At 67.4% G+C, this 21,868-nt stretch overlaps 12 protein-coding genes across 12 annotated transcripts; 4 read left to right on the forward strand and 8 right to left on the reverse strand.

Moving 5' to 3' along the window:
* Positions 1–6: 6 nt before the first annotated feature.
* On the reverse strand, positions 7–1,044 carry MICPUN_108890 (predicted protein). Its single transcript, XM_002504535.1, has one exon. It carries the CDS (start codon positions 873–875, stop codon positions 78–80), a length of 798 nt encoding a protein of 265 aa, XP_002504581.1. The 5' UTR covers positions 876–1,044; the 3' UTR covers positions 7–77.
* A 183-nt stretch (positions 1,045–1,227) lies between these two features.
* MICPUN_50554 (predicted protein) lies at positions 1,228–2,139 on the reverse strand (the record flags this gene model as incomplete). Its single annotated transcript, XM_002504536.1, has 1 exon — positions 1,228–2,139. One exon carries the CDS (start codon positions 2,137–2,139, stop codon positions 1,279–1,281), a length of 861 nt encoding a protein of 286 aa, XP_002504582.1. The 3' UTR covers positions 1,228–1,278.
* A 1,472-nt stretch (positions 2,140–3,611) lies between these two features.
* Positions 3,612–5,582, reverse strand: MICPUN_61298 (predicted protein; the record flags this gene model as incomplete). The annotated part of the gene is made up of 2 exons (XM_002504537.1): positions 3,612–5,092; positions 5,193–5,582. The coding sequence occupies 2 exons, from the start codon at positions 5,580–5,582 to the stop codon at positions 3,668–3,670; spliced, it is 1,815 nt and encodes a 604-aa protein (XP_002504583.1). The 3' UTR covers positions 3,612–3,667.
* Positions 5,583–5,678: 96 nt separating this feature from the next.
* MICPUN_50556 (predicted protein) lies at positions 5,679–7,238 on the forward strand (the record flags this gene model as incomplete). Its single annotated transcript, XM_002504223.1, has 1 exon — positions 5,679–7,238. The coding sequence occupies one exon, from the start codon at positions 5,679–5,681 to the stop codon at positions 7,236–7,238; it is 1,560 nt and encodes a 519-aa protein (XP_002504269.1).
* A 906-nt stretch (positions 7,239–8,144) lies between these two features.
* Positions 8,145–11,685, forward strand: CLP2 (ATP-dependent clp protease; the record flags this gene model as incomplete). The annotated part of the gene is made up of 2 exons (XM_002504224.1): positions 8,145–8,229; positions 8,397–11,685. The coding sequence occupies 2 exons, from the start codon at positions 8,145–8,147 to the stop codon at positions 11,411–11,413; spliced, it is 3,102 nt and encodes a 1,033-aa protein (XP_002504270.1). The 3' UTR covers positions 11,414–11,685.
* A 607-nt stretch (positions 11,686–12,292) lies between these two features.
* Positions 12,293–13,246, forward strand: MICPUN_61302 (hypothetical protein; the record flags this gene model as incomplete). Its single annotated transcript, XM_002504225.1, has 1 exon — positions 12,293–13,246. One exon carries the CDS (start codon positions 12,293–12,295, stop codon positions 13,244–13,246), a length of 954 nt encoding a protein of 317 aa, XP_002504271.1.
* A 134-nt stretch (positions 13,247–13,380) lies between these two features.
* On the reverse strand, positions 13,381–13,854 carry MICPUN_61303 (hypothetical protein; the record flags this gene model as incomplete). Its single annotated transcript, XM_002504538.1, has 1 exon — positions 13,381–13,854. One exon carries the CDS (start codon positions 13,852–13,854, stop codon positions 13,381–13,383), a length of 474 nt encoding a protein of 157 aa, XP_002504584.1.
* A 329-nt stretch (positions 13,855–14,183) lies between these two features.
* On the forward strand, positions 14,184–15,626 carry MICPUN_61304 (hypothetical protein; the record flags this gene model as incomplete). The annotated part of the gene is made up of 1 exon (XM_002504226.1): positions 14,184–15,626. One exon carries the CDS (start codon positions 14,184–14,186, stop codon positions 15,624–15,626), a length of 1,443 nt encoding a protein of 480 aa, XP_002504272.1.
* A 286-nt stretch (positions 15,627–15,912) lies between these two features.
* On the reverse strand, positions 15,913–16,407 carry MICPUN_61305 (predicted protein; the record flags this gene model as incomplete). The annotated part of the gene is made up of 1 exon (XM_002504539.1): positions 15,913–16,407. The coding sequence occupies one exon, from the start codon at positions 16,405–16,407 to the stop codon at positions 15,913–15,915; it is 495 nt and encodes a 164-aa protein (XP_002504585.1).
* Positions 16,408–16,674: 267 nt separating this feature from the next.
* Positions 16,675–17,511, reverse strand: MICPUN_61306 (predicted protein; the record flags this gene model as incomplete). The annotated part of the gene is made up of 1 exon (XM_002504540.1): positions 16,675–17,511. One exon carries the CDS (start codon positions 17,509–17,511, stop codon positions 16,675–16,677), a length of 837 nt encoding a protein of 278 aa, XP_002504586.1.
* Positions 17,512–17,681: 170 nt separating this feature from the next.
* On the reverse strand, positions 17,682–20,114 carry MICPUN_61307 (predicted protein; the record flags this gene model as incomplete). Its single annotated transcript, XM_002504541.1, has 1 exon — positions 17,682–20,114. The coding sequence occupies one exon, from the start codon at positions 20,112–20,114 to the stop codon at positions 17,682–17,684; it is 2,433 nt and encodes an 810-aa protein (XP_002504587.1).
* Positions 20,115–20,192: 78 nt separating this feature from the next.
* On the reverse strand, positions 20,193–21,592 carry MICPUN_61308 (predicted protein). The gene has a single exon (XM_002504542.1). It carries the CDS (start codon positions 21,559–21,561, stop codon positions 20,257–20,259), a length of 1,305 nt encoding a protein of 434 aa, XP_002504588.1. The 5' UTR covers positions 21,562–21,592; the 3' UTR covers positions 20,193–20,256.
* Positions 21,593–21,868: the final 276 nt, after the last annotated feature.

Below are 21,868 nucleotides of genomic sequence, written 5' to 3' on the forward strand. Positions count from 1 at the left end.
TCGTGTGACGTACATGTCTCTATACAAACAAATAATATACTCTAACGGTGGCTACCGCTCAGTCGTCGGCGGCGGTTTCATTTGGGGAGGAGCTCCTCGGGCAGGTGCGCGATTTTGGCGATTTTGTTCGCCTTTGTTGTCCTCGAGGTTCCCTTGGGAGCCGGCGTTTGCACCGCCTCGGCGGCGACCGCGGGCCTGCCGAACCCCGTGGTGATGGACGCGAACAGCGCCGCGTTGATCGCCCACAGCGTCGTGGTGTCCGTCCACGCCATCAGCGCGGGGAACGTCTTGCACAGTTTCCCGTGCAGGGTCCAGGGCGCCGGCACCGGGTGGCCGATGGCGTGCATGATTCCCCGGATGCCGCCCCATCCCCCGGTGTTTCCCTCCGACGCGTCCACCACGTACTCGGCGGTGATGCGCTCGCACTTGCCCCGGTCGTTGAACGTCAGGGACATGATCTCCGGCGCGCCGACGACTGTCTTGCCCGTAGCCGGGATGGCCCGCCCAAAGAAGAGGGTCCCTCTGTGCATGCCCTTGAACTGCGTTCGGCACCAGACCTTGTAGGATTGGCCCCTTACCTTGCTGTCCCACTGAACGCGGAAGTGGCGGGCGTTGAGCGAGCCCCCGGGGAAGGCGCCCTTGAGGTCGATGGCCCTCATCGCCGCGACGTAGTCGTCCTTCGAGAGGGGATCGGCGTAAGGGGTGCAATATTGGAAGTCTTCCGAGAGCATGGAAGGGTCGTCGACGCCGCAGCCGCGGAGGATCAGGTCCTTGGCGAGGTTTATCTGCGTCTGCTTGGCGAGCCCCGCATCGGAGTCGAGCTCGGCGGCGAGTAGCGCCTCGAGCTTGTCGTGCCTCTGCGAGTCTCGGCTCATGTAGATGGGGGTGGATTTCGTCCCGACAGCACGGATTATCGTCTGCCGGCCACGGGGGGAGTCGCGATGCGCCGCGAGTGGAGCGTGGGCGCCACGGCGCAGGGCGCGCGCGGCGGCATCGCGGCGCACGAACGCGAGCTGAGACGGATGCGCGGTCGCGGCGGTCTGCATTGTATCACGTGCTTCGTGCACTGGACGCGCGGCCGTGGAAAACCCTCGAAGGACTTGACGGAGGATCTGGTTCGGGATATCGAAATGCTGACTGGTACGCAGGTCCGTATGGTACGCAGCGAGGTACTTCATCGGTAAATGCGAAATAGAAAAAGGACAATAAAAGCCAGTGAAATACCACTCGCGTGAATGAATCATTTCCTTGGCAAAAATCCGTAAACTAACAACCGTCTCACTCGCCCCCCGCCGCCTGCGCCTCCGTCCCCCCGCTCCTCGACGCGGCCACCAGCGGGAACACCACGCACTGCGCCGCGTCCGCCACAACATCCCGCACGATCCCAACCCACGTCCCGGCGCACGCCTCCGCCGCCGCCGCGCCGACGGAAGCCACCGGAGGCGCAAAACCCGACGATTCGTTTTTTGATCCGTCGGAAGATACCTCCATTACCCCCAACGCGGCGTCGACGTCCGCGGTGGACGCCCTCAGCGCCTCCGCCGCGTCCTTCGCGTACCCTTCCAGCTCTCTCAGCGCGCCGTCCACCGCCGCGCGCGTCTCCCCGGCGCGATCGGCGACGGAGGACCCCAACGCTGTTGGACCCTGTGCGAAACCCTCCCCCGATTGCGCTATTCGCAGATGCGAGACGATTACGAGAGCAAACGCGGCGACGCGTCTGGCGCATTCGCCGCGCATCTCGGCCACGAGCTCGTCCGCCTCGTCCAGCAGACGAAGCCGCGTCGCCGCCGATACGCGCGCGTCCGCGCCCTCCGCGCCGCGAACGGCGTCGACGGCGTCGGTCGCTCGTCGCTCCAGCGCGGCCGCGACGTCGCCGGCGATTTCCAAAAGTTCGTCGACGCCCCCTTCCCTGAGCGCGGACGCCTCTAACACCAGCGGGTGCGACGCCTCCGTCGTCTCCGTCTCCGTGGGTGCCGAGGGTGCCGTCGGGGTGCCGTCGTGCGGGGTGCCGTCGTGCAGGTCCAGTATCTCCCTCGCGACGAACACGGCGTCGTCGAAGGCGACGCGGTCATCGTCGGACGCGAGCGCCGCGCGAATCGCCTCGCACGCCGCCATGCCCTCGTCCGCGGCAGCCTCCATGGCGTCCACGCGCTCGCGAAGCCCGAGCTCGTCCAGCGCGACCTCGATCTCCGCCGACGCGTCGCCGCGAAAGTCGCCGGAGAGCGCCGGATGCGCTCCGAGGAGTTCAAACGCCCCGGCTTCGAGCCGCGACGCGAGGTTGGAGACGAGCTCCGTGGATCGGCTCGCGAGCTTGCGCAGACCGCCTTTGTCCGGGGTCTCGTCCGCGGGGGGTTTGTCGATGGCGTCCGCGGCTTTCGCGGCGGCCGTCTCGATGGCGTCCGCCGCCTTCTTGGCGAACCCGGCGAAGGCGCCCCACAAACCTTTCGCGTGCCCGGCGTCGAGCTCACCCGCCCCATCCGCGGAGTCGCCCCGCGCGCTGTTCGTCGCGCTGTTCCTCGCGGCGTCCGGGCCGCGGGTCGTCTCCCCAGTTGGGGTCAGGTCGTCGCCCGCGATGTGCGATCCGAGCTCGGCGAGTTCTTTGCCGACGCCCTTGGCGGCTTCGATCGCCTTTGCCGCGTAGTCGGACCGAGCGATGTTCTCCCCCGTCCTTCTGACCCGCGAGAGGCCCTCGTTGGTGAGCTTGGTGAGCCGCTCGCCCCACTCGCCGATCGCGTCGAGCACGTCGTCGTCGCCGAGGTCGTCGCCGTACGCGCCGGAGCCGTAGCTGTCGCCCTCGTCGAACCCGTCGGCGTCGTCCTCGTCCCCTCGCTCGTCGTCGTCCTCCTCCGGCGTTTCGATCTCGGCGTTCATGGTCGCCGTCGCGCGCGGGGGTTGGATGATGGACGGGCCGTCGCGGAGGTCGGCGGGCGCGAACGCGGAGGGCGGAGCGGCGGACGCGCCCGGAGATAGCGCCAGCGTTTGCATCTCGTCCTCCGCGAGCTCGACGCCGTCGGGGTCCGGGATCGTCACGGCGACGGGCGCGGGTGAAGGCGGGTCGGACGCGAGGAGAGGAGGGACGGGTGACGCGATGCCCTCGGCGACGGGGCGCGCCTCCTCCGGCGCGGGCTTGAGGTCCTCGCGCGGAGGCTCGGGCGCCGGCGCGGGCGCGGGAGCTGGCTCGTGCACGGGCGTGGGCTCGGGCGCGGGCTCGGGCGCGGCCGCGGGCGCTGGCTCGGTCTTCGCGTCCGTCTTCGCGTCGGTCTTGCGGAGGGACTCGGGCGTGGTGCCGGGCGTCATGAGATCCGCGACGAACGAGTCGTTCGGAGTGCCCGGGGCGACGCCCGCGTCACCGCCGGCGTCATCGTCGGAGTCCGAGTCGAGCCAATCGTCGATCTCGTCCTGGTCCGCCATCGCGCCCGTGCGGACGTGCGGACGCGCGCGCGGCGTCTCTGGCTACCCGTGGCGTCTGTTTTTGAACAGCCTCGCAGACGGGAAGTTTCGGCTGGTGCCTCGCCCGGTACCAGGCTGCCAGGTGGACGAGGGAATCGGGTGGCGCCGGCGAGCACGAGGTATCACGTGGCCGAGGCGAAAACCGCGCGTCGAGACGTGAATGAATGGGCATCGATCGTAATAAATGATGAATCGTCGTGGCTAGGCGTCGAGGCGTTCACTGGGGCGACGCGGCCGGGACGGCTGGCGTCGGCTGCGGCAGCGCGGTTCTGCGATACTCCGGCGTGTCGATGACGAAGCAGAGCCGCTGGAACTTGTTCCAAGCCTCCAGCTTCTTATCGCCGTCCTTGTCCAGCAGCGGCGCGACGATGAACGGCCTGGCGTAGTCCACCACCGCGCCCTTCGGTCCGGTCGTGATTGGAGCCTCGCCCAGCGCCGCGGGCTCCACCTGCCCGAGGCACACCCCGCTCGCGCCCCCAGCCGAGCCCGCCAGACTCGCCATCTCCACCCGTCTCACGTCCTTCATGAAGCTGCGAAACGCGAACGGCTTGGGCCACACGCGAACTTTGATGTTCATCGCGTTCGCGTCCGTAACCTTGAGCCTATTCGCGACCGGCGCGGCCATCGTGCCGTGCCCGAACCCGGTAACCCGGTTCCAATCCACCCCGTACTTGCGAAGGAGCGCGCCGTTCATCGCCACCTGGTCGTCGCACGCGCCGGCTTTGCAATCCTCCATCGCCGCCTTGAGCAGCGCGGTGGTTCGGGGCGTGGCTCTGAACGCCACGCTGCCCATGCATCCGACGAACCCCCACGCGTCGAAGGCGTCGTGAGGGTAGACGGTGCCCTGGCTGAAGAAGACGTCGGCGGATGAATCGTCCGGCGTCCCGTCGAACAAGTCCGAAAGATCAACCTTCCTGTTCCACATGGTGTCCACGTCCACGAGGAAGACGTTCCGTCCCATCTGCGTCTGCCTGTTGACGTACGCCAGCCTGTACCGCCACAGCTTCCACAGGTGTCGCCCCCACCCCCGCACGGGCTCGCCCGGCTCCGTCGCCTCCGTGGGCGACACCACGTGATCTTCCACGCGGTACCCGAGTCGCGCGAGTTCCGCGAAGATCTCGTCATCCATGGCGGCGACGACGTGCTCGGTGTATCCGAGGTTCGTCAAGCGTTCGTACCACGCCTTGGTGATGCCGAGGTAGTTGGAGGAGGCGAACGCGACGATCTTCCACCGGCCCTTCTGGTTGGTGAGCGGTTTAAGCGGTTTAAGCGGCGGGTTAGTAGAGTGCGGTCCGATGGGAACCGCGGCCGCTTCCGCGGGCAGCCGCGCGGGCGTCTCGTCCGCGGGCGGCGTCTGCGGTCGCGCCGCCGTGTCCGGTGGCTGCGGCTGCTGTTGGGATGCGTCGGTGGCCGCCGCCGCGGCGGCGGCGTTCGTCTGCGTCTGCCCGACGCCCGCTCGCGCGGTGGTCGCCTTGACGATCGCCGCGGCCTTGGCCGGGTCGGGATTCTTGAACGCCACCTCGCTCGTGGTCCGGTCGCCGGGCCTCCACCAGTCGCCGACTTTCCAGCTCATGCCGAGCGCGGGAGCGCCGGCGCTGGTGCCGCCGCCGGTGGCGATCGCCGCCGCCGCGCCCAGTAAGACCTGCGCGTGGATGGGAGGGGAGGGAAGGTCAGCGTGGGATGTCGGGACGAACGCGTTCGACCGCTTTGCCGCGGGTCACGGAGGCGGACGGGTGACGCACCAGGCCGACCACCGCGGCGAGTATCGCCAGGGGCATGCCGCCGCGTCGATCCCGCGACGGCGAACCCGCATCGCGGACGAGCAGAGGCGCCGCCTCCGCGTCGACCGACATGTCTCGCGTCGCGTGTTGTGAACTCGTCCGCTGGTCCGCGTCCCGTCGAAAAGGCGTTTGGCGACTGGATCGTGTAACCTCCGAGTGTCCGACCGATTTTAACTCAAGAACGGTTGGTTCGAGAGTCTCCGTATAAAATGTGTTGTGACCGACCAAATCCGGACGAACACCGACGACTATAGGCGAGGGCGCGGCAGACGCGTCTCCGACAGAGCGCTCGGCACGCGGCGCGGGATGACGCGGCGGAGTACAAGTATCGCCCGTTGACGTTGGATTCATCACGCGGCACCCGCGCGGATCCAGCCGGAGCTCCGCGAGCGACGCGAGCATGACTCCGCCGGAGGCACTCGACTAACGGAAAAATACGCACAGGCGATGCTCCCGCCGTCGAGGGATGAGCCACCGCCGGACCCGCACGGCTTCCGCGACGTCATCGCACGACGGCGTAAGGCCGCCGAGGACGATCGCGATCGCCTCCGCTCGTTCGAACGCGCGTGCGCATCCTCGCGGGAAGACCTGCGACGGACGGCGCGTGAGCTCGAGTCCACCGCTCGGCACCGTCACGCCGCGCAGCTCGAGTCACTCGCGAACGCGCTCAAGCGAGCGCGCGAGGTCCCGCCCGCGTTCTCCCCGTCGCTCATCGCGGTGCGGTGGCTGTGGCGGCAGCTGATGGACGCCAAACGCCTGGAGGAGGCGTCCGAGCTGGGAGCGCACGCGAGCGCCGTGGAGGAGCGAGAGACGACCAGGCACCTGGCCAACGTCGACGCGGAAAACGCCGCTCGCCTCGCGTCGGCGTGCGTGGGGCACGCGAAAGAGCTGCAGAGCCTGGCGGCGTCGCTCGCGAGCTGCGAACGGGAACTCGCCGGTGCCCACGCGCGCGTCGGGCGGAAGCTGACGAGGCCGGGCGTCGGCGCGGGCGAGGCGAGGGCGGGCGCGCAGGAGGCGATTAAAAACGGCGCGCGTTGGATCGCGGCGGCGAAAAAGGCTGCGGAGGACGTCGCGTCCAAATCATCCGAACGGTTCGCGCGCGCGCTCCTGGCGCTCGAGACGCATACGCGGCGCCGGTGCGACGCGTACGCCGCCACGTACGACGCCGCGCATCTCCCGCGCGACGAGACCACCGGCGAGGCGGCGTGGTCGGCGATGCGAAAGCCCGGCGCGTCGGTGATGAAGGCCAACGGCGTGGACAGGGCGCGGGAAGCGCGACGGACGCTGCGCGAGGTGACGGCGGCGGCGGCGGCGGGTGCGTCTTTGCGCGCGGAGGAGGCCGCGAGGGACGCGCGGCGACGGTACCGGCTGGAGCGGCTCTCCGCGGGGCGAGGACCGAACGACGCGGGGGGTGGCGACGACGACGTGGAACCGACGGCGGATGCGTCGGCGGACGCGAACGCGGCGGCTCGGCGGCGCGCCAGGGAACGCGCCGCGGCGGACGCGCGATGGATCGAGCCGTCGGATGAGGCCGAGGGTATCGTCCCGACGCGTCCGGAGCACGAGGAGGTGGAGACCGGGGACGGGACGTCGGGCGGCGGGACGACGACGACAAACGCGGCCGTTCCCTCGAACGCGTCGCGGCGCGCGCCGGGGAATCGCGCGACGCGGCTCGTCGGCTTCGCGGACGACCGCGACGGGTACATGCGCGGCGTCGGGGTGGAGGCGATCGTGGCGACGACCGCGGCGATCGAGGCGAACGCCGCCCGCGACGAAGACGACGGGGACGACGGGGACGACGGGGACGACGTTGGTCCCGAGGGGATTGCCGAACGTCGCCGTCGTCGATGGTTCGACCTCGTGGATGATAGGCTCGGGCGGGCGCTCTGGCGGAGACGATCGGGGATGAAGCTGCCGCCGCCGCGCGTCGAGCCGACGGGTAAAAGGGCGGACGGCGTAAAGCCCAGGTCGTCGTTCAATCTCGCGAGGAAGCGAACGCACGTGTAACTCAAGTCGTGTTTGTTACCTGAAGGTAGATGTAGAGTGGCGTGGCGTGAAACTGTTGATTTTCAGCATCGGCGGACGATTCGAAATGGATCCGACGTGGCGTCGTTCGATTCGGGCTCCCGAACAGAATCGTGAAGATCTTTTCGGAACTTCCGAGTTATGACCAGGCAGTCCAGTCACGACTCGTCAAGTCGTGCACGCGAATTTTGCCAACTTGGCACCGATATTTTATGCCTTTTCGTGCTGCGTCGACAGGCGGGACGCCCTTTTCAAAACTCCCAGTCACGCGACTCAAGAAATAGACCGTCAGCGAAAAATGAACCTCGAGTCAGAGACTTCGACAGCCTGTTTTGGCGCGAGACAACCGAAAAGGGCTTCAAAAAGAAACCCGGGGAGACGCTCCCGCACCCGGCCAAACGCACCCGCGCCCGGCCGCGACGCGTCCGAAGTCTCAACATCGACGCCATCGGGTGTGCAACCCCACGTCCTCACCAAGACGACAATGTCTAACGCGCTCGCCGCGCCGGCCGCGCGCGCGACGACGCCCGCCACGGTGCGCACCCTGACACGTCTCATTTTCCTCCGGGCGCGGCCTTTCGTCCGGCCACGGGTGCCCGAGGTGCCCACCCGCGGGCTTCACGCGCGGGTCTCGACCGCCCCGCGCGTCCGTCCCGGCGCATCGTACCGCACGTGATGCCTCGCCCGCGCGCGGTTTTCCGTCCGAAAAGCGCTCGCGCGACGCGAGGGGCGCGCCTCGACGGATTACTCCCTACCGACGTTTCGACGAACTCCCCGCATCATAATTGAACCCTTCCCGCGCCCACCTGTCTCCCGAACGACGCCGCTGACACCCGCGCCCCCGCTCAAACGCAGGTGCATCGTCCCCGCGCGGTCAGATTGGTCTCGATGGCATCCGTCCCCGGGGCCAGACCTGCCTTCGGTCGAGAACTCGGCTCCGCCGCGGGCTCCGGCTTCGCCCGGGGATCGCACGGTGAGCGCTCCATCTTTTTCTGTTTTCCCGCACGCGGGGCACTTTTGACCTCCTCCCGCGTTTGAACCTCGACCTCCGGGGACGCGCGGGTTCCGGGGATCCGAGCCTCGCCTCCTCCCGAAAACCCGCGCTGACGCATCGTCCACGCCCCGACAAACCGCGAGCAGGCACCTCCGGCTTCGCCACCCACCGCCGCGTCGTCAAGGTACGCCCCGACTCCCGCGCGATTTGCCCCGGCGAATCCAAATCTCAAACGGCAGAGGAGAGGACCCAAAAAAAAAACCAAAAATTGCCAAACGACGCGACCCGCCGCCAAACGCTCACGCGAAACGCCCCCTTTTCCCCCCACGCACTCCCACACGCGCAGGCTCGCGGCGAACTCGTGGTGACCGCCGTCTTCGAGAAGTTCACCGAGCGCGCCATCAAGGCTGTCATGCTCGCGCAGCAGGAGGCCAAGGCGCTTCGTCGACCCGAGGTTGGCGTCGAGCACATCGTGATGGGCCTCGTCGCCGAGGAGGCCAAGAAGGGCGGCTGGCTCGGCACCGGCGTCACCATCGACTCGGCGCGCGAGAAGGCTAAGGAGATCGTCTCGTTCGACAAGGACCGCGCCGCGAGGCGCACGTCCACTTCCGAGGTTCCCTTCAGCCGCGGCGCCAAGCGAGTCTTCGAGGCGGCTCTGAACAACTCGACCAACATGGGCATGAACTACATAGCCCCCGAGCACATCGCGCTCGCCGTCGCCGAGCTCGACGACGAGTCCCTGGTGAAGTACTTCGAGATGCTCTCCACCAGCCGCACCTTCGTCAAGAACGAGGCTGAGCGCAGGTTAAAGACGGAGAAGGAGAAGGAGTCGGGGCCGGCGGCGCGACCCAACACTTCCCTCGCGCCGCGTCAGCGCCAGCAGCAGGCTTCGCAGAAGGACGAGAAGTCCCCTCTGAACGACTTCTGCTTCGACCTCACGCAGCGCGCGCGGGACGAGAAGATCGACCCGATCATCGGCAGGGACGAGGAGGTTGAGCGCGTGATTCAGATTCTCGCCAGGCGCTCCAAGAACAACCCGATCCTCCTCGGCGAACCCGGCGTCGGAAAGACGGCCATCGCGGAGGGCCTCGCGCTGCGAATCGTCTCCGGTAACGTCCCGGAGTTCCTCCGCGAGAAGCGCGTGCTATCCCTGGACGTCGGCCTGCTCATGGCGGGCGCGAAGGAGCGCGGCGAGCTCGAGTCGAGGGTCACCGGCCTCATCAAGGAGATTCAGGACAAGAAGGACGTCGTGCTCATGATCGACGAGGTTCACACGCTCATCGGCGCCGGCGCCGTGGGTAAGGGCGGCGGCGGCGGCATGGACATCAGCAACATGCTCAAGCCCCCCTTGGCGCGTGGCGAGCTCCAGTGCATCGGCGCCACCACGGTGGACGAGCACCGCAAGTACATCGAGAAGGATGCCGCGCTCGAGCGCCGTTTCCAGCCCGTGATGGTCGAGGAGCCGAGCGAGGAGGACGCCATCGAGATCCTCTTCGGCCTCCGCGAGCGCTACGAGGCTCATCACATGTGCGAGATCACCGACGACGCCCTGATCGCGGCGGTTCAAATATCCAGCCGATACATCGCCGATCGATTCCTCCCCGACAAGGCCATCGACCTCGTCGACGAGGCGGGCTCCGCGGCTCGCATCAAGCAGTACATGGCTCAGAAGGAGCGCAGAGGCGAGGTGGATAAGGCCACGTCCATGGAGGCTATGGAGATGTGGCGCGCGCTCAAGCAGGTGAGCGAGGCGAAGGAGGCGGCCGTGAGGGGTTTGCTCTTCGAGGAGGCTACTCTCCTGCGCGACAGGGAGCGCGAGGTGAAGACCAACCTCTCCAAGCTCGGCGTGAAGGTGGACGAGCTCACCGGCGACGGCGCGTACGGTGGCGCCAAGGTGACGGTCGACGAGATCGAGGCGGTCGCGGCGATGTGGAGCGGCATCCCGGTGCAACGCATGACGCTCGACGAGCAAGCCATCCTCGCCAACATGGACCAGGATCTCCAGGGCTCCGTGATTGGCCAGGAGGAGGCGGTCAGCGCGGTGTCCAGGTCCCTCAGGCGCACGCGATGCGGACTCAAGGATCCGAACCGCCCGATCGCGTCCATGCTCTTCGCGGGTCCGACCGGCGTGGGCAAGACTGAGCTCACGAAGCGTCTGGCGGAGAAGTACTTTGGCAGCGAGGACAACATGGTGCGACTGGACATGTCCGAGTACATGGAGAGGCACAGCGTGTCCAAACTCGTGGGCGCACCCCCGGGGTACGTCGGTTTCGGCCAGGGCGGCACGCTCACCGAGGCTGTTCGACGCAAGCCCTTCACCATCCTCCTCTTTGACGAGATTGAGAAGGCGCACCCCGACGTGTTCAACATCCTGCTCCAGATGATGGAGGATGGGCGCCTCACCGACTCCCAGGGAAGGGTCGTGAGCTTCAAGAACTGTCTCATCGTGCTCACGTCAAACGTGGGCAGCAAGGTGATCGCCAAGGGCGGCGGTGGGCTCGGGTTCCAGCTCCAGGATGACGACGAAGAGGGATCCGCCGAGTACAAGCGCATTCGCGAGAAGGTTCTCGACGAGCTCAAAAATTTCTTCAGACCGGAGATGCTCAACCGCCTCGACGAGATCGTGTGCTTCAAGCAGTTGGAGAAGGAGTCCGTGCAGCGCATCGCACGCTTGATGCTCCGCGAGACGGCGGGTCGCATGCGCCTCAAGGGCATGGAGATGGCTCTCACCGCGTCCGCGATGGACAAGCTTCTCGAGACTGGCTTTGACAAGGAATACGGCGCTCGGCCGCTGAGGCGCGCGATCACGTCCATCATCGACGATAACCTCTCCGAGGCGATGCTCCGCGGCGTGATTCACGAGGGGGACGTCGCGGTGATCGACTACGACCGGTCGAGCGACCAGTTTGAAGCCGCCGCCGTCGACGCCACCGCGGCGGCGATGGGCGTGAAGACGTTCAAGGGGGCGGCCAACACGGAGAACACCTACTACGGCGTGAGCGTGACGGGCGTTCGCGGCGATCCCGCGTCTCAGGGTTTCGACGTCCAGTGGACCAGCGTCGGGCTCGACCTGGAGGGTGAGGATTTCGACATTCATCGGCAGGTGGCGAACAACATCTCCACGCGAAGTTCCTCCCCCGTGCCCGTCAACGAGTTACCGTGAGAGACGAGTCCGTATAATTATTGGCTCGCTCGACGGCTCGATCGATGAGTTGAAAGGGTTGAATCGAGCGCCGGTTCGAGCTCGGCGCGATGGATGGCGCGACGGAGGCGACCGACGCTCGCGTTCGCCCGCACCCTGTACGAGTACCCAGACGCATTGTACTTTTCATTTCTGTATCTTCCTATTTGGCATCAAGAACGTTTCGACGCAGTTAACCGCAACCGCACTAGCAATCCTTTGTAACGTTACATACACATTTTCTAAAACCGATCGTCGCGTCTACTACTCAACACTAGAGTCCCTCGGCGTACTTGAGGGGCTGGTGTTTGCTGGTTTTCCCGAGGTCCTTGCGCAGGTGCGTGGGCACGCTCGTGCCCAGCGCGGGCCACACGAATTCCTCCTCCTCCTCGGCAGGGTCATTCGCCGTGACCTTAGCGAGGGTCTCCTTCGCCAGTGTGGCCGCCGCCTTCTCGGCTTCCCGCTCCTCGCGCTCAAGTTTCATGGTGGTCTCGTGCGCCTTAAGCCGATCTTCTCCGATCTGTAGCCTGTCGAGACGGTGGCGTCGGGTGGTGGGAGGGTCAGGGTTCGCGCCCCTGGAGTGTTTTTCTTACCAAATCGAGAATCGTACCTCAGCTCGACCTTCATGCCCTCCTCGGTCTGCATGCACTGCCGCGTCGTGGACGGACGGTACATGGTGTACGGCCAGTTAGTAGACGGCGCCATCTTCGCGGTAAACCCCGTTAATCTTCGTGGTAAACCCCTTCGCTGGTGCGTCGCGCCCCGTCCTCTGCGTCCAATTTTGCGGGAAACTGATGAGAACGAACCACGTGAAGCGTGTGGGAGCAGCAAACTCGGCAGATCTGACCTGCACCACCCGCGATGGCTGAGCAGGTTCCGCCGCGGATGGACATCGCGCCTCGGGACGCGCCCGCGCGTAGATCCGGCGGCATCGTGTCCTCGCTTCGGCGATGGAACCCGACTAAGACCCCCAAGACGACCGTCACGCTCGCGCTGTATCTCTTCGGCCTCTTCGTCGCGTTCGTGGCGAGGCCCCCGGTGACGATCACGGACCAGATGCAGACGCGGTACTTCGAGATGATGGACGCCGCGGACGCGATGGACGCCGCGCCTCGGGCGGAGGCTGAGCGGCTCCTCGCGGACGCGTCCATGGCTCGGTACCGCGCGGAGACCTGGGGTTGGCGCTTCAACTCCGAGCGCAAAGCGAAGGTCTACGAGCTTCGATCGTTGGAGAAGGAGAGATTCAAGCAGGCGGAGGTGTACAGGAAACGCCGCGACGCCGCGGTGAAGGAGGCGAAGGGCGAGCTCGGGCTCTGGTCGCAGCTCGGCATCGACGAGGCCAAGGCCCTGTTCCGCAAGGCGTACGAACGCGGCAAGCTTTTCGCGACTCGCTCCAGTTACTACGACACGTTCTGGCTCATCGTAGCCGGGCGCAGCGACGACAGCATGGTGGAGCTGCTCATCCGCTGGGGGTTCACGGTGCTCTCCAACTTCACCGTGGGGATGTTCAGCGCGGTGATCAACTTCGCGTTCGCGCTTCCGTCGATGATCGCCACCTTCGCGTCCACCGGCTGGGTCTCGGCGTTGGCGTTTTTCCTCGTCGCCGTGGTGGCCGCGAGCTCGGTGGCGGCGAGCCTGCTGCTGCTCCTCTTTGGCACAGCCGGCGGGGTTGTGTACGGCGCGGTGGCGGCGGGACCGGCGCTGGCGAGGCTGGAGGCGAGCGGGCGGGAGCGCGAGCGGATTAGGATGATAGCGCAGCAGAGGCGGCGGGGGATGTCCGGCGCGGCGGCGCACCATCGGGAGCACGCGGATTGACCGGGAGGGGAGGGGGGCGGGACCGGATCGACCGCCGGTGAGAGTTGGCGAGGCTCGACTCGGTTCTGCGCGAGAGTAGGCTATGGTGAGATTATCGTACACGCGTCGCGCGCGAAGCTGCTATGCTCTACGTCCTATTCGTCGACGGTGCGGAACTCGCCGTCCCACTGCTCGTAGTCGTACGCCCACTCCCCGTCGATGTAATTGTAGTCGGCCTCGTCCGGCCGGCGCTTGGACTCCTTGGACTCCTCCCTCCTCCCCGCTCGCGCCACGCGATGTTCTTTTCCGTCACCCCGCATATTCTTCCCGTGGGTGGTGGCTGCGTCCGGTGCTGGAGAGGGCTCGAGGTCGGGCGAGACCAGCCGCGGGGTGGCGACGCGCCGCGAGGCGATATCCTCGCGCGTCAGCGCCGCGCACGTCACCACCAGCGCGACGAGCCCCACCAAAAGCAGCGCCCTGACCCACGGCGACGTCCTCTGGTGCGCTTGACCCGCCTCGAGTCGGTGTTGATCGCCCGAGAGTTCCGGAGCGATCGACACGCTGACCGCGCTGTCCCCGCGCGAATGCGTCGCCTCGCGACCGCCGACGAGCGCCGCGCGCTCATCCATCGGATGGTACGCGCGCATCGCGGGGGTGCGTCACGCCGCCGGCAGCCCCAAAGGCTCTCGCGCGCGCGACGTGCTCTTGCGAGGAGTAACACCTTTGCCCGTTTGATAAGCCAGAAAACACGTGAAAGGACGGCCAGCGGGTTCCTTTTCCGGAACCGCCTCGGATGCGACGTTTCGGCTCCCTCCTCGCGTCGCCGCTCGCCACTCGCGACGCCGCCGCCGACGCCATGCGCCTCCCGTCGCGTCCACGCCTCGTCTTCGTCGTCTTGATGGCCGTCTCGTCGGTCGCCGCGTCGTCCTCGCGCGCATCGTCGAGCGGCGGGATCGCGATGGACGCGCGCGGCGCGTCGCCTCCGAGCGAGGCGACCTCATCGGTCGCCGAGCAGTGCCGTCGAGAATCTCACGAGGCGCTCTTCCGCGCGCGGTCGGAGACGGTCGACGGCGACGACGATTCGTTCGTGTGCGACGCGGTCTTTCGCGACGCGCAGTTGACGTGCAGGATCGCGAGCGCCACCACGCGCTGCCGCCTCGCGAGGGCCGGCGCCTCACCGCGCGGGGACTGCGCCGCGATGACCGACTGCGAGAAATGCGTCGTCGCGGAACTGGGGAAGGGGCTGGCGTACGTCGAGGACGCCGAGTCGACGTCTTCCACGTGGAGCGGTGCGGCGGCTCGAGCGCTCGCGGGCGCCTTCGGGCGCGTCTCGCGGGCGTCGTCGTCGTCCAAGATCGACGACGACGACGACGACGACCGGGCCGGGCGCATAGACAGGAACATGGAGTGGAGCGTCCACCTCCAGGAGGTCGAGTCGGTGCGACACGAGTGCAGGCACGCCGAGCTCCGATGGCGAAACGAGCGCACCGCGCGCGCGCTGCTGGAGATTCACCGAGCGGCGGAAGTCGCGGAATCCGAATCGTCGCGGCGGTTCGAGCGCATCGCGGAGACGACGACCGCCGTCGCAGAAACCGTGGTGGCCGCGAGAGCCGAAGCCGAGGCGCTTGGCGCCAAGCTCGACGCGACGACGATTCGGATCGATGACGTGAACGACGCGCTGGTCGCCGCACGAGCCGCGCACGAGGCACACGACGCGGTGACGCGTCGGGGGTTCGACGGCGTCCACGCCGCGGTGGCGTCGGCGAAAGAGGGAGTCGATACAATCGCGGCGCGAGTCGACGCCGCGGCGGAGACGGCGGCTTCGCTGAGCGCGCACGCGGCGAACGCGAGAGAGTCACTGGATGCGGTGAGGGACGCGGTTGCGTGGCTCGTGGACTCGCGCGTGACGGTTCGCGAACACGCTTGGCGGTTCGTGTCCTACGCGGCCGTCGTCGCGGCGCTTGGGGCGCGGGAATCGGCCATCGCGGCGGCTGCGACCGTCGCCGTCGTCGGGTTCCTCGCGCCGTTTTTGGAAACCGAATTCGGCGTCCGGATCTTTCCGACGGATGACGTGGACCATTTTCGCGCCAAATCGACGTGGGCCCTGTTCGCGACGCTCTCTGCGGTCGCGAAACTATCCGTGCTCGTCCTCGCCGCGAGACGGGCACGTGTCGGGTGTGGCAACGAGGCGGCGTGGAGGCGGAGAATGGAACGTAGGCTCGAGACGGTAGCCGCCGACGTCGCCGCGATGCGAAGGGAACGTTGCGATGCGGGGGCGGCGGAGGCGCGGGACGCCACTGTCGGGGTCGGGGTCGCCGTCGTCGTCGCACAGCCGGTGAAGGAGAGCGCGGTGGATGGCGTGAGGCGGAGGCGGTCGACGAGGCGGCGGGTTCGGGCGTGACGCGCTTCGTTTCGACGAGTGGATTTATTTTCAACTCGGGGACGACGGCGGACCGGGGCGCGAGCTCAAGGCTGATTGCGGTCGAGAAGACATCACTTTCAGCGGCACGTTGTGACCGTGATGATTCTTGCAAACCATTGGCACTGGTCGACAAAGCTGCTGAAAGTGATGCTTCATGTTGCTGTGGTCGAAGGAAGAATCAGCCTTGAACTCGCGTCGCGGTCGTTCGCCAGTCTCAGTTAGGATCAGTGGTCAGCTCGTCTCTTTCTCGGTTCTTTCACGCGCTTCACCCGCCGTACGGTCCTGGCGCCGGCGCGGGAGCGCCGACGGGCCCGGCGCCGGCCTCGCCGTAGTCGTAGTCCTCGACGGCCGCTTCGGGCGCCGCGGCGAAGTAGTCGGAGTAGTACTCGTCGTCGTACTGGAGTATCGCGCGGCGTCGGTCCGGCGGGGGAGCCTCGGCTGGCTCGAGCTCGAGTTGGCCCTCCTCTTCGTCGACGTCGACGGGCTCGGGTTCGCCCGCCGCGGGCGCGGAGGATGGACCCCACGACTTGACGGTCTCGTAGACGCTGTCGAAGGACGACTCGACGCTGTCGACGACGTCCCTGACGGCGTTGAAGGTGGACGCGGCGTCGGTGGCCGTGGTGGGGTCGTCCTGGAGCAGGGCCCGGGCGAGGTGTCGACGAGGTGCGCGGTCGGTCAGTGGCGACGCGAAGGGCGTCGGAAGCGCGGATGCGCACGCGAGGAACGCGGCGAGCGCGAGCGCCACGAGCGGGGCTCTCATGGTCGGGGAGGTGGGCGGGGGTGGAAGGTGGGGGTCGGTGCGGGAGTCGTGTGCCGAGAGGGACGCGCGAGGGAGGTCGTATCGGCATAAAACGCGTCGACTCGTCCGGTGCCAAGAAAACGAGAGGCGCGGGTGTTCTGGGCTTGTCTATCGCCGCCTCCGAGGACGTCCTCTCGGAAGCGGTGAAAGAGAGGAGGCGCGGCGTCCAAGAAGACCAAGAGAACGACTTTTTGGCAACGGAGAAGTCTTTCATTTCCAAAACTTTGACTACTTCGCCGTCGGAGCCCGTTTGCCCCCGTACCTGATCGGGTGCTTCTCCACCATCATCTCCCTCCACTTCTTAATCGCCCCGAGCCTAGTGTCGTCCAGCAGACCCGGCACGGACGCGGGAACCGCCGCGTCCCCCATGGAACCCACCAGCCTCTCCAGCTGCGCGAACACGGAACAGTCCGCGGCGGTGGGCGCTTCGCCCCCGCACAGGTACCCGGCGGCGTCATTCGCCAAACCAGACTGGAAGTGCATGAGCTCCTTGACCAGCGCCTCGCGTATGACGTGCTCCTTGGCGACCGCGTCGGCACGTCCCTCCAGGGTTCCGACGTCCGGGTGCTTGGAAAGCTCGGGCAACGCCTTCTCCGCGAACTCCGCCCTTTTCTTGGCCGTCCCCCAGTCCACCAGGTATCCCGCGATGCACGTGCCCCCGCCCGCGTACCAGGGCACGAACGACGCGAACTTGGCCCGCATCGATCGGGCGTATCCCTTCGGTTCGATCCAGTTGTAGTACAGCACCGCGTTGGGCAGGAACCCGTCGGAGGCGCGCTCCGACCACTCGGCGCATTGGGCCGTCGGATACAGATTCGCGCCCCGAGTCTTCTCCGCCCATCGAAGGATAGCCTCGGAGTCCGGCACGACGACGTCGTTCCCCGCGGTGAGCACGGGCACGAGCTTACCGCCGCCCGGGAGATCCTCCAGTCCGCCGGTGCCCAGCTTGCCTCGTCGGACGTAGTGCTTGATGCCGTGAGCGTCTAACGCCACTAGCGCTTTTGCGACGTACTGGCTACCCCAGATGACCCATACCGTGGGAGTGTCGTCGTCGACGACGGGCATGTCGAAGCGGCGGCCTCGCACGGGTCGATACGAGCCGTCGATGAGACTTCCGGCGAACGAGAGGCGCGGGTGGGTTGCAGCGCGCCGCGAGGAATGCGCGCGCGGGACGACGCGAGCGAGAGTGTTATCCTCGTTTTCTTGACAACACTCGAACATTTCAGTCGTGTCTCTCAGCCGCTGACAAATGGAGACCCGGGAGCCTTCGCCGCCCCCGACCCGCCTCCGACGTCCCCAATCTTCCCCAGGACCCTCTCCATCATCTCGAACATCGCGCCCATCTGCTGTTTCATCCCCTCCACCTCCCCGAACAGGTGCACGCCCTGGTCCTTCACGAGCCGCTTCACCACGTGCACCTCGTCTGACAGTTTTTCAACCGTGGACGCCTCCGCCCAGCGCCTAGCCTCCGAGCCGGTCCCCCGCGCCGGCGATCGAGGCGGCGTCGGCGGCGGCTTGGCCCGCGGCGGCGTCGGCGGCGTCGGGTACAGCTCGCGCCGCGTCGGTGGCTTGGTCCCCGGCGGGTCCGCCGACGCGAGGGGCACCGTGACCCACGAGAGCGGCGGAGCCTCAGCCTTCGCCGGCGCCGGAGGCTTTCGAGCCTTTGCGGTTGCCTCTCTCCGCGCGGGCGCCGGAGCGGGAGCCTTTCGCGCCCTCCGCGCGGGACCGGGACCCGCCGCCGCCGCCGCCGCACGCCGCTCGCGTTCCTCCTGCGCGCGTTTCCTCGCCCGAACCCGCTCCGCCGCCGCTCGAGCCGCGTCCGAGGGCGACGCGTACAGCCGCGCCCTGTTGTACGGCTGCGCGCTGTTCGCGCGTCGCGAGTCCGCGGCGGCGGCATCCGCGAGGATCCTCGCCACGGACCCCCCGGGGGACGGCGCGGTGGCCGGCCTGGCCGCAGACGACGGCGATCGACCTCCTCCGCGAGGGGGGCGTAACGCCGACGCCGGTCTCGACGCGGGGGTCCGTCGGTCCGGCGTCGAGACGTTGGTCCGAGCAACCTCGCGCGAACTCCTCTCCGCTCTCCACGGCGACGTCCAGTCAAACGTCGGCCGCGTCCCGACCGGTCCTCCCCTCGCGGGCGACATGTTCCGTATGTTATCTATCGTCCCCGGCGACCCCGCCATCCCCCACGGCGATCGTTTGCGCGGGAGGTTCTTCGGGTCGGCGCGCGCGAGCGCGAGCGCTCTGCGCCGACGTTGCCGCGCGACGACGTCCGCTCGCTTTCTTCGCAGCGCCTCGAGCTCCGCCTCCGCCTCCGCGATCAACCGGTCGTTCGTTCGCTTGGCGTCGGCGCGTTCGCGGACCTCCTCCTCCCACGCCGCCGCCTTCGCCGCGCGGCGCTCCTCGGCGACGCGGAGGCGCTCCTGCCACGGGGGCTTGGACGTCTGGTCGAAGCTCGCGGAGAGTTCCCACGCCACGCTCTCGGGGTCGTCCTCGATGCGAACAACCGGGACGTCCGTCGGCCTCGCGGAGACGCGCGTGGCGGAGTACTCGCTCTTGTGCGGGGACGCGCCGTGCATCTTCGCGAGTCGCGCGATGTGCGCAGCCTCCGCCCGCGCGAGCGCAGCCTCCTCTCGCTCGTCGTCCGACTCGGTCCCGTCGAATGTTTCGTCGAGAGTTTGGTCGTCGTCGTGCGGGGGGAGACCGTTCGGGGTTCCCCTGCGCGCAGCCTCCAGCGCGCGCGCCGTGCGTCTCGACGCGTCGCCCGCCGTCTCAGACTTCTCCCTCGCCGCGAGCTCCGCGCGAAGCGACTCGATCTCCCGTCGCTTCTCGACCAGCTCCTTGGGCGCCGGACCCGCGCCATCCGTCGACGGGCTATAGGCTCCATTCGTCGCCGACCCGTTCGCCCCGGGGCTGAACGCGAACTTCTTGCGCTGTCCCTCCGGTATGCGGCGGTACAGCCGCTCGAACACGGGCAGGCGCGAGTACGGCAGGTTCGGGTGGTCTCTCTCGTGGGAAAAGTCCTCGTACAGCGCCGCGCCCGTCGCGACGTCGGGTTCGGGTATACCCCGAGGATGGGAGTTTGGTTTTGGATTTGGATCTCCATCGGCCTCGTCGGGTTCGGACGAATGGCGCTTGGGCGTGACGTACTGCACGCGCTCGCCGGTGTCGGCGACGCGCGTCACGACGTCGCCGACGAGCGCGGTGGGCGTGGACCGCCCCGGCGTCGCGGACGAGTGCGGAGCGAACGACGGCGGGGGCTTGGGCATCTGCTCGACGGGCACCCACACGCCGTGCTGGTCGGGACGCGCGCTCGTCCATCGCGGCCGCCCGCCCCGAGCGCTCTTGGGCGAGCGGCGAGCGGCGGCGGCGGCGGCGCGCGTCGGCGTGACGGCGGCGCGCTTGGACGCGGACGGCGGGAGGTTGTTCGGCGCGTCGTGGTCCACGAGCTCCGACGGCGACCCCCGCGCGAGCTTCTCGAGCAGGGCGTCAATCTCGGGCGTGGTGATGTCCGGCGAACCCGCGCCGACGAGCGCGCGCCTGGTCGAGCTGCCGGGGACCGGGGTGGCGGCGGACGGGGACGCGCGGAGCTGGGCGAAGAAGTCCGCCTCGGTTCGCAGCGCGACGCCCTGGACCCGCCCGCCGGAAGCGAGCAGTCTGTCGTCCATCGCGAGCCCCCGCCGCGCGGTTCAAATTGGATCGCGAGACGTTGGTCGACGGGATGACGGGCTCAAGTCGCACAGGTTCATCACACGGAATGGTTTTTCATTGGCAGACAAAGACAACACGTCGCATTCGATCCCCCCCCTCTCATTTCTCGCTCCCGACGGCGACGGTATCCGACGCCGCGTTGACCGTCGCCGCGGGCTTCTTCTTCCCCTTCATCATGCCGTACGTCATGAGATCGCAGTCGAACGCGCGGTGCATCCTCTCGAGCGTCACAATCTCGCGAATCGTCTTGTACCAGATCCTCGGTCCCTTGAACACCACGGGCCACGGGTCCCAGACGCCGACCCAGATGGAGTGCCTCCAGCTCCTGATCGTGTTCTTCACCCAGTTGGCGCTGCCCACCGTCGCCATCTTGTCGGTGCCCTCCATCAGCCGAACGTACTCCTCGATGGAGACAAAGTACGGGTGCGCCCACTCCTCGTACAGAAACTTGAGGTTCGCCTTCTCCACATCGGTAAACTCGGGCGGGGTCTCGCGCTGGCACCAGGTGGCGATGACGATGGTACCCCCGGGCTTCAAAACTCGGATCATCTCCTCGACGTACTTCTTCTTGTCCGGCATGTGCTCGCCGGACTCGCACGCCCACACCAGGTCGAAGGTATCGTCGGGAAAGTCCATGGCGAGCGCGTTCATAACCTGAAATTTCGCGTTGGGGACGCCCTGCTCCGCGGCGAGCTCGGTGGCGCGCTTGACCTGGTTCGGGGATAGGGTGATGCCCTGGACCTGGGAGTTGGGTCCGAGACGCTTGGCGAGGTGGCGCGAGGTGCCGCCGATGCCGCAGCCCACGTCCAGCACCCGCGCGGGCTCCGGCGGGCACTCGCTCCATTCCAGCATCTTATCGACGAAGTCGAACTTGGCCTCGATGAAGTTCTTGACGTTGCTGCCGAGCAGGGTCCCGGCGCCTTTCGCCATGTCTTCGTCGCTGTACCATCCCAGGTGGATGTGTTCGCCCCAGTAGTACTCAAGGATGCCCTCCTCGGTCCACGCGTCGTACTCCTCGCCGACGGTGCCGAGGCCGCCGTCCTCGGGCCCCGACACGTACGCGCGGCTCGGGCGATCGAAGATGTTCTTGAGCGCGAGCGCGGCGCCAGCGGCGGCCAGCGCGCCGCCCGCGACGTGGGTCACCGGGAGGCCCGCGACGGTGGGCGCGGGAGCCTTCGCGGGGTCCTTCGCGACGACGGCGGCGCTCTTGGCGGAGACGAGCGCGATCTCGTTGGCGACTGTCTTGCCGTGGGACTTGAGCACCGGCGCCGCGAGGTCGGCGACGGAGAGCGCTCCGGGAACATTGGATCCCGCATCGGAGCGCGCGGCGACGGCGACGGGGCGCGCGCGGCGGGCGGACCGGGCGGTGGGCGACGTGCGGATCCCGGGGGACCCGCCGAGCATCGCGTGTCGGGCGCTCAGCGCTTGCATGGCGCTCGCGGTTGTGGCGCTCCCGCACGACGGGAGTGGATAGGCCACGGGAGTTCCACGTCGCGGGATGACGCCTCGAGGATTTTCGGGATGATTATTTTCGGGCAATCAAAAGTCTGACTGGTGTGGCGTGTCGCTTCTTCGCAGTATATTCGTTTTCAGAAAAACCCGAAAATGGGCAAAAGTCTGACTGCTGGTGTGGTGTGTCGCTTCTTCGCAGTATATTCGTTTTCAGAAAAAACCGGAAATGGGCAAAATCGTGCAGTTCGCTTGTGAAGAA

This window comes from Micromonas commoda, chromosome 9, assembly GCF_000090985.2.
Source record: "Micromonas commoda chromosome 9, complete sequence".
Classification (NCBI taxonomy): domain Eukaryota; kingdom Viridiplantae; phylum Chlorophyta; class Mamiellophyceae; order Mamiellales; family Mamiellaceae; genus Micromonas; species Micromonas commoda.